At 56.6% G+C, this 9,769-nt stretch overlaps 1 protein-coding gene across 2 annotated transcripts in view; it reads right to left on the bottom strand.

Annotated features, from left to right (window-relative positions):
- Window positions 1–443: 443 nt before the first annotated feature.
- Window positions 444–9,769, bottom strand: part of HTRA3 (HtrA serine peptidase 3) — a 29,930-nt gene continuing 20,604 nt past the window's right edge. The window contains exons 7-9 of one of the 2 annotated variants that reach the window (XM_027103807.1): window positions 4,884–4,932; window positions 3,219–3,314; window positions 444–1,571 (exon numbers count right to left, since the gene is read on the bottom strand). In XM_027103807.1, coding sequence (XP_026959608.1) covers window positions 1,406–1,571; window positions 3,219–3,314; window positions 4,884–4,932 — 311 coding nt within the window. In that variant the 3' untranslated portion in view covers window positions 444–1,405. Of the gene's footprint in view, window positions 1,572–3,218; window positions 3,315–4,883; window positions 4,933–7,848; window positions 9,066–9,769 lie in introns of those variants that run through there. The other variant, XM_027103808.1, reaches the window with a different exon arrangement.

The raw sequence follows: 9,769 nt of genomic DNA, 5'->3' as shown, positions 1-9,769 counted from the left end.
TTGTCTCTCCTGTTCTGCCTCATTCCCTGTTGCTGGGTGGTCTCTGCAGTGAGGATGACACAGCACAGATGCAGGGAAGCCTTTATCACACGGCCTGGCCGGGCACACACTGCACACTCAGCGGACTCGCCGCTGCCAGCCAGGCGCCTCTCCAAGGGCTCTGCCCGACTGCCAGGAGTTCGGAGGTCTCAGGACCCTCCTGCCTGGGGGGAGAGGCCACGACACGGGGAAGGGAGGGGTCTTGCCGGGGACCGGGGGGCTGGGAGCAAGTGGGGAGCCAGGGCTGAGTGGTGGGGCGGCTGGGGCGTGGCGATGCCTGGGTGCTCCAGGCGGTTAGGCCCGGGTCTCTGTGCCCACTGATGTGTCAGCTCTGGGTCAGGAGAAGCGGCACAGCGGCGGGTGGGCTGCCCCAGACGCCCCTGCTGGCACAGGACCATGTGCTTGTAAACTTTAATTCCCATACAGTAGAGAAACATACAGTACAAGCAACATGGGGGACTGGCTGCACCTGGAAACAGGCTCCCCGCGGAGAGGGGGGCACCTCGCCTGCTCCTGGGCGATGCCGTGAGTCCCGCTGCACAGAACAGCCAGGGGAGGTGTAGCCGGCTCAGCCCTCCCCTCCCCTCCCCCCCGCAGGTCCCAGCTTCCTCTGCCCTCCGCCCTCCACCCCGGGGCCCCTCCCGGAGGACGGGCGGTCTTCCAGGGGGTCAGACACGCTCTGCTCCCTGCCAGCTTCTCTTGCGCCTGGGAAGGCGGACCTCATCGCCAAGCCCTGGGGCTTGGCTGGACGGCCAGGGGACATCCCGCGGTGCCAACTCCGGGCCAGAACCGCCACACCTGACTCCTCAAGGGGAGCAGATTGGCCGGGCAGACAGCCCTGGTCATTCAACATGGTGGGCGCTGTGCTATTGGGTGTGGGAGGCCAGGGAGGCGCACCTGGGAGAGAAGGAGGCTGGGGGGCTGAGACCTGAACAGGTGAGAGTCAGTGAGGGGAGGGGTGGGGCAGCGGGCATTCCAGAGAGAGGTATCCTATCAACAGGTGCAAAGGCAGGAAGGCGGGAGAGAGGATGGGACTTCCTCCGGGCAAATAGAAGAGTTTTCTAGATCTGGGAACTTGGAAGGGCCCTCAGGAGCATTTGGTGGGCGGGGGGGACATTGGGCTGCCCCCAGGGGCACCGTGATGCTGGGGCCAGTCCTCCCAGAAGGCTGAGATGCGGACCCCTGGCCAAGCCCAGCCCGTGGCTCTGGCCCTGGACGGCCGGGAGGAGGCCTCTGGCTCTGCTGAGGACCGACCTCGGTCCTTTGTCCTGACCCCAAGGGAGGCAGCGGCTCTGGGCGGAGCCCGTCTGCTGGCCCCTGTCCCGGCTGCAGGCTCCGGCGGCGATGGAGGGAGGGGGCCCCACCCTCACAGGACGATCTCGGGCACGATGCTGAAGAGCAGGTCGTCGTTCCCCCGCCGCACCTGCAGCAGCAGCGGCGACTCGGTCAGGACGGCTTCCTGCAGCTCGCTCGAGTCGGCCAGAGGGCGCCCGTTGACCTTGACGATGATGTCCCCATCTTGGATGCCCCCTCTGCCAACAGGAGAGACACGTGGTCACAGCACCGCCCCGAGAGGCCCGGGCCCGGGTCTGGGCACAGTGGGCTCTAACAGCAGCACATTAGGAAAATTCAGTTCAACAGGGAAGGACACGGCCCTGACCGCAAGGCTCTCACAGCAGACGGAAAGCACTGTCCTGCAACGGACTAGCGCCTTCTCGGTCTACTTCTGTACATCAGAAGGGCTGGGGTCACGTTCTGGCTGCAGCCTCCCTCGCTGGGCTGCCTTGGGCCAGGTGCTCTGCCCCTTCGAGCCTCGGTTTCCACATCTACAGCCCTACGTGGGGACATGATTTGCAAATTACGAGGTCCAGGGGGTTGATTCTAACGTAAAGATTTTCCCGTCGGAGACAGAGCGAGCTGGGCTGCCCCCCCCCCGTTTCTGCACCTGACTCACTGTGACCTTCCCCTCCCCCCAGAGGGCGGGCGGGCTGGCACCGTGGTTAGATGCATGGGTGATAGCGCCCAGATCCACACACGGGGGCCGTGTGACCTCGGAGGAGCGACTTTGCCAAGCCTTAGCCTTCCCATCTGAGCAATGGGGCGAGAGCAGCAGCCTGCGTGTCCCAGGCTGCAGTGAGGATTGGCTGAGATGATGCACGTGGAACGCACAGCTCACGTGCAGCCTTGGCCGGCAGCAGCCACCATCGCCACAGAGCTCCCGTCTGGCTCTGGGGTGCCCTGCGTGCGGCCGCTCTCGGTGACCGCCGTCTGCTGAATCGCCGGGGTGCGGCAACTCGGAATAAAGAGCTTGAGCTGCGGTGGTTATTCTTTGATTTTCATGGATTCACGGATCGGTATTGCAACAATTTTTACTGCAGGTCGGCTGCGGGCTGAGCACGTGTACTGTGTTCACGGCGGAAGGACACAAGGCGTCTTCCAGCCCAGCACACAAAACAGAAAGGAGGCGTCCTGTTGGGTTGGAGGCGCCCCGGGGGCTGGGGGGCCCACCTGCCCGGCTCCAGTCCGTACTCTGCCCTCACCCTTTCCAGCAGCCCAAGATCTCAGCGTGGACCATCTCCAGCTCCCGGGGTTACAGTTAAAAGTGGGATCTGCTGCAGCCCGCCCACTGCACAGATGCAGCCCTGAGGCAGAGGAGGGGTAGGCCTTGCTCAGAGCTGCTCCAGGGCACAGATCAGCCGTGCAAGTGCGTCAGACTCCACCCACCGCACTGCCTGCCTCAGCCCACAGTGCTGCAACAATTGACCTTTCTCTAGTAGTTGGTGGTTTCCAAGAAAACAAGGCTTTATCTCATTTGATCTTGACAATGTCTCACGGGACAGGAAGAGTAGGTTGAATCATGCCCATTTTGCAGATGAGAACACTGGCCCAGAGAGACCCAGGCTGGCCCACGGGGCTGGTGAGAGCCAGGCTGACGCAGCTCGGGGTGACCTCTGCTACTCTGTCTCCCCAGACCCAAGGAAAGGACATTCTGGGCCAAGGAAGGGCACGGCCTTCACCTCTCCAGCCTGCCTCTGGCTTAGAGGACTGGCCGGAGTCCCACCTGCCACTCCACATTGCGTCATGCTGCCAGGAAGCTAAAGGTCGTGCGCATCAGTGAGGCCCAGCCCAGGCCCTGCACCCACCTGCCCAGTCTCCCTGCTTCCTCCAGTGAAGCCTACCTCTGAGAAGGTGAATTTGGGACAACCTCTTGCACGTAAATCCCACTGCTGACCGCCGGGAAGTCTGGGTTGCTGGCCTTCAGTTCCTCCACCAAACTGAAAAGGCAGTTCCACGGTTAAGGCACTCCTTCTGAGCCTCCAAACGGACTCTTCCTTCTCTCCACCACCCGGGCCAGACCAGGCGTCTCCTCTGGGCTCCCACCTTGCCCTGTCCTGCCACTGACCACTCTGGGTTGTCACTGATCCTTGCCTGTGTCCCCTACTCAACGTGGGCTCCTCAAGAGAAACCTTGGTGAAGGTGGATGGTCAGAAGTGTAAAGAGGGGAGGGTGATGGACAGACGGATGGGAGGATGGGGGGGAGGAAGGATGAGGAAGGAAGGAAAGGTAGAGGAGGATGAACAGACACTGGGTGAATGATGCTGTGGAGAGACAGACGACTGGACGGACGGTGTGACGGATGAGCGGGTGGGTGATAGGGAGACGGAAAGAACACCTTTAGAAGACAAATTGGCATATCGGTCTTGATTCCGAATTGCTTTCAGACCTATTCCCTAGGTGAACAGTTGCTGAAACAGGAAGAAGGTCATTTTAGGGACTGAGTGGGCAGGAGGGTGAGTCAGGTGAGCTTACCTCTTCCCAGAGCTCCCCAGTGCAGAGACCTCTTCCTTCTTCAAACCTTGGACCTGATGTTGCATTTTCCTCCCTTCAGCTTCCTTTCCTTCCTCTCTCTCCCTCCTCTTCCCCACCCCCTTCTCTATTTCACTCACTTAGTATTTCCAGGCACCCACTCTGCTGTAGACCGGGTCCTGGGAGGGGTGGGGGGAGCAGACAGATGAGCAGGACCCAGTCCCTGCTCCCAAGGAGCTCATGGTCAAGGTTGAGGATGGGCGATTCTGACACCACGGGACCAAGGCGATGCTGGCGAGGGAAGCACAGCTTTGCAAGAGAAGAGGAGGCACCTGGGGAGGTAGCATAGTGTCCCCCCCGCCCCCAAAACTGATGCCCACCTAGGGCCTCAGAACGTGACGTTGTTTGGAAATAGGGTCTTTGCAGACATGGTTGGTTAAGAATCTCTAGATGAGATCAGCCTGACTTAGAGTGGGCCCTTAATCCAATGGCTGGTGTTTTAATAAGAGAAATAAGAGGGAGACTGGACACAGACACACAGGAAGAAGACGCCATGCGATGAGAATGGCAGAGCCTGCAGAGATGCAACTACAGTCCAAGAAACACCTGGAACCACCAGAAGCTGGGAGGTGCAAGGAAGATCCTCCCCTGGAGCGGCCGGGGGGAGTGCAGCCCTGCTGACACCTTGATTTGGGACTGTGGGCTTCCAGAACTGTGAGAGAATGAACTTCTATTGTTTTGAGCCTCCGAGTTTGTGGTAATTTGTTATGGAAGCCACAGGAAGCTCATCTGGGAGGCTTCCTGGAGGAGGGGCACCTGAATGGAGTCCTACGGAAGCCAAAGGAACCTATCAGGCAAAGGGGGAAAGGCATTCCAGGCAGAGGGACCGGCCTGAAAAAGGCTCAGAAGCCTGAGTGTGTCTGGCCTGCTGGAGCACCTGCGGGTGGCCGGGCATGTTGGGGCCAGGGTCTGGGAGGAAGCTCGAGGTGAGGGATGAGAACGGAGGGGTGGCGGGGGCAGCGTCCTTCGGCACTCACCTGAGTGTGATGGTCCGCATTCGTATGCCAATGAAGCGCTTCTTCCAGTCTAGAAACCGAGCACGTCAGGACTTGGTTAGAGCCTCCGTGGAAGTCTCTGTCCCCGCCAAGGAGCCGGGCAGGGGCAGAAGTCCCCCACCCGCTACACCAGTAGTAGAAGGCAGCGGGAGCCGCCTTGCTTGGACCAGCCCAGCCCCCTTGTGATCACCTAGAGTTTCCTCTCTCCACTTGGCTGTTCTTGAGGGGCTGGGAGACGTCCTGGCTCTAATCTTGTGGCTTCGTGCCCACCCTCACCCTCTCAGGCACCATCCAACCACCTCAGCTCTGACACCGGCTCTCCTGCTAAGCCCCACATCCAAACCCCAGCAGACAGTGGGGCTCTTCTCTCCAGCCTCCAGCCCACAGGTTCCCCAAAGTCACCTTCCTCTGGTCTGAACTAGTCACCTTCCCCAGCCTTCTCCATAAATAATATATTAATCGATAATACCCAGTGAGCTCTGACCATGCGGCAGGCCCTCTGGTTGGAGCACTGTACGCCTAATAGGCTAAGATAGTACCTCTATGCTCCCAGCTGCCCCAGCCTATGACTTAGACCCAGAAATAGAATTTACATATTTTAAACCATAAACAAGTTTCAGTACATTTTTAAAATGTCGTATCATAAAAATATGCTCTCTGGCCACAATGGAATTAAACTAGAAATCACTAATAGAAAGGTATCTACAAGATTCCCAATAACTTAGAAACCAAATATATATTTCTAAATAACCCATCTTTGTTTTTTTTTTTTTTTTTTCTGTACGCGGGCCTCTCACTGTTGTGGCCTCTCCCGTTGCGGAGCACAGGCTCCGGACGCGCAGGCTCAGCGGCCATGGCTCACGGGCCCAGCCGCTCCGTGGCACGTGGGATCTTCCCAGACCGGGGCACGAACCCGTGTCCCCTGCATCGGCAGGCGGACTCTCAAACACTGCGCCACCAGGAAAGCCCCCTTGGCACTATTTTTAAAAATTAATTCAAAGCACATAATAGTCCTAAGTCTAAAACCTCACAAAGTAAAACTTTTGGAAGAAAATGTAAGAGAAAACCTTCCTGGACCTTTGGTTAGCAAAGATTTCTTTCATATAACACTAGACTCACAACCCATTTACAAAAATTGGTAAATCAGACTTCGTCAAAATTCACAAAACTTCTGCTCTTAAGAGAATGAAAAGACAAGCCAGCAGGAGAAAATATTTGCAGTTCATTTATCTGACAAAGGGATCCTGTCCAGAATATATAAAGAATTCTCAAAACTTAAGAACACGAACAACTCCAATTTTAAAAATGGGCAAATTATGTAAACAGACATTTCAGCAAGGAAGATGGATGGATGTTCCAGATGGTGGAACCCTGGAACACGGGAGATGTTGGGAGATGTGGGAGTTGAGGTCAGAGCACATGGGAGCCCTGACCCCATCGATCTGCTGGGCTTTGGGTTTTGGGTTTTACTCCCAGTGCGGTGGAGCCTGAGGAGGGTTTGCACAGAGACACGCCACGGTCTGCCTTAAATTATGCAAGAACCTCCTCTGGCAGTGGGAAGAGTCTGTGGGGGGCAAGGGCATGGACAGAGGAACAGAGAGGAGGTGAGTGTCCCTGGAGGCTGGCTTGGGGGGTGGAGCTGGAGATGGCAAGAGAGCAGTAGGGGACGGACTGATCCCCAAGATAGGGCCAGCAGGGCTGGCTGATGGATTGGATGCAGGTGGAAAATCTGGAAGGATGGAGCTGCCGTAACTGAGAAGGGGAATGGGGATGGGGACGCACAGCTTGTGTGTGGGGGTGACAAGCAGTTGTACATCTGAGACTAGGGTCTGGGGAAGGGGTCAGGCTGGAGGTGTAAATTTGGGGGAGTCACTCTAGGTGGCACTTAAATCCACAAGACTGGATGAGGTCCTCAGAGGAAAGGGGTGGGGCCCGGGCACTGAGGCCTCAGCCCTCCAACCTGCTCCTGGCATGAGTACCGGCCACTGGTCAGCTTCGCTCACAGCCCCAAGGTCACGCTTACCAAAGAGGAAGAAACCCGCGGCTTCGAGAAGCGTAGCCCAGGCTCACCCGAGGCCAGTGGCTGTCCTGTTAGATCTCCTGGGGCAGGAGATTCCTCACCCTCCACCGACCCCGGAGCAGCGGGCCACGCCCACTTGCGGGCTCTCCAGAAACAGAATCATAACTGCAACCCTTCGTCTTCCCGTCCTTATTGGAAAATCACCTAAGTGATGCGTGTCGCGTGCTGGAAACAAGGCTTGGAGGGAGGCTGGGTGCCCTGTTTCTTTCTAAACATGTCACGGAACCACGCTGACCCAAAGTGAGGCAAGTACATCAAAGACGGTAACAAAACAACAATGCGGGCGGGAGGGGAAGTGATGGCCTGAAGGGGGCGGATGCTCTCCGGGGAAGGAGAAATGCACCCAAGGGTACATTTTCCATGGTCAACCGTAGGCCCCATGAACTGACTCTCACTTCAACAAACAAACAGACACGAGAGCGATGCTCACACCTGGGCTTCTCGGCATCAAGACTAATCTCTGATTTGCCCAAGGGCCCCCATCCCAGGAAATGCCCCTCACTCACCCCACTGTCCAGCGGGTCCTATTGGCTCCAAGTTCAAAATAGATCCCGGACCCAACCAGCCCTCACCCCACAGCTGCCACCCCCCGAGCCTGGCCACCAGAAAGGCTGCTGTGGGCCCCTCACTGGTCTCCGGCATGGACTCTTGTCTCCCCAAAATGGACTCTGTAGATTACTGTTGTATCCTGCAACTTAGCTGAGTTTTCTGACGGGATCTATTTGTTTTGGGGTGTTGCCTTCAGCATCTGCTATATAGAGTATCATGTCATCTACAGAGTGACAGTTTTCCTTTTTCCTCCGCCACTAGATTCCTCTTCTTTCTTTCTTTTTTTTCTTTTTTTCATTTAATTATTATGGCTAGGACTTCCTAGACCATGTTGAACGACAGTGGCGAGTGTAGTCAGGGTTAGACTTATGTGTAAGCATAACTGGCCCTCTTCCCCTTCCTCCCTCTCCAACTCTCTGAGGCTTCCAGGAAGGACAGGACAAGTCCAGGGTCACACATGACTCAGGGAGTCGAGCTGAACCATTGTTTTTCTGCCCCTCAGTCCTGGGCGTAAGTTTGTGTACTATCGCGTACCTTCCGGGCAGACACACCTAGGATGGCCCAGCCCACTAACTCAATCGCCCGCTGTGGGTACACGTTAGTCCTAAGGCTGGCTGAACCCCCAGACACTCCTGGGGCCACTCTTACCTTGAAAGTCCCCCAGAGGCCTCTGCCCCCCAACCCCTAGATGGAAACAAGAAGTGCACCTTAACTAACATCCCCTCACTGTAATAGAAAGATGTCAGTCTTAAAGAAATTTAGATTAACTGGGTTTGGATGATTTGGTATTTTTATTTAAAAAAAAATACCTAAAAGTGAACATCAGTCAATTTCAGAAGGCTTTAAAATTATAAATTCAGTCAATCAGCTAAAACTTGTTGGGCTCTTTCATTAGTCCACATGTCCTCAGGGAGGTGACAGCTCTGGGGACAGGGGACGAGTGTTCCCTGGGGCCTGGGGTGAGGTCAGTGCTGATGGGGACAGTCCCCGTACAACAAAGGATGGGGACAGTCCCTGTACAACAACAGAGGAAGAGAGAAAAAAGAAGAGGATGTTATCACCCCACTTCCAACAAATCAGTCACCTCACAGCTCAATCTGTGCCAAGTACAGCCCCACTGATTTCCAGGAAGGTGGCCAAAGTCAAAGGCACCCCTGGAGCAGAGGAAAATTAAACTGGAAAACTTGGTTATTAGAGAAAAAAACCAAGTGTGGTACGAAGGTGCAGCCCTGGATCAAGTTCTGAGCTTCCTAGCAGCCAAGGAGAAAAGGGCTCAAGAGGTGAGATGATCCCCTGGCCAACAGAAGCCTTCAGCTTCTTTAAGGAAGACTGGCTGTGCCCTGGCTTCAGGCTGTCTTCACATAAGGGACACGGATGAACCAAACGGGGTCCTCAACTGTGGTTCTTCATGGGACCAGTCCTCTTAGCCCTGGTCTGGGCTGTACTGGAGTCTGTACACTTGGCTGGTGGGGGCGTGCAGGATGGGGCAAGCATGAAGAAATCCCCCTGCCCTCAGTGGACTGCTGGCGAAGGGGCTGGGAGGAGACAGGGAGCAACGTGAAGGTGTGAGCAGTAGGGCTGAGTCAGGTCTGGGCGCTGGCCACGAGGGGTCATGGGAGACAAATTGGGCGGAAGGAGAAGTTGCTCAGGTGAAGAGAATGGTGGGAAGGTGGAGGCCGCCAGGAAAGGTCCTGAGATCAGAAACGTGGCCCTCCTCTGGAGAGTGGCTGTGACCACCGACTCTGGGAAGGCGGCTGGCCTGTCCTTACTAGGGACAGGGGACAGTCACCTGGCCTTGTCAAGGCCTCTCCCAGATGGATGCTCGTGGCCATCTGGGAGCAGGCAGGGTGGGCGGGACGTGCCCGTGTGGATGGGGGGAGGAGATGGAGGATGAGAAGAGGGTAATGTCCAAGGATCAGGACCTCGGGCTCTGCTCCCCCGGAGTAGAGGCTACGCTGCCCGGCAGTCTGCATGGCCAGAGGGCTGAAAGAGGGAGGACTCGTGGATGGGCAGGTGATGGGTGGAAGGAAGGAAGGGTGAATAGGTGGATGGGTGAACAGAAGGAAGGAGGGATGGAAGGAAAGAAAGAAGGAAAAGGAAGGAAGAAAGGAAGGATAGATGGATGAATGGATGTATGAGTGGGTGCACGGATGGGTGGGTGGGTAGAAGAATGGATGGTTGGATGGGGGGTGGGTGGGTGAAGGGATGGGTGTGTTGGTGGGTGAAGGGATGGGTGTGT

Source organism: Aethalodelphis obliquidens, unplaced genomic scaffold (assembly GCF_003676395.1).
Source record: "Aethalodelphis obliquidens isolate GAN/ISIS:26980383/991018 unplaced genomic scaffold, ASM367639v1 scaffold6, whole genome shotgun sequence".
NCBI classification, from domain to species: domain Eukaryota; kingdom Metazoa; phylum Chordata; class Mammalia; order Artiodactyla; family Delphinidae; genus Aethalodelphis; species Aethalodelphis obliquidens.
The sequence above is the reverse complement of the archived record's forward strand: the minus strand, read 5'-3'. Positions and strand labels throughout refer to the sequence as shown.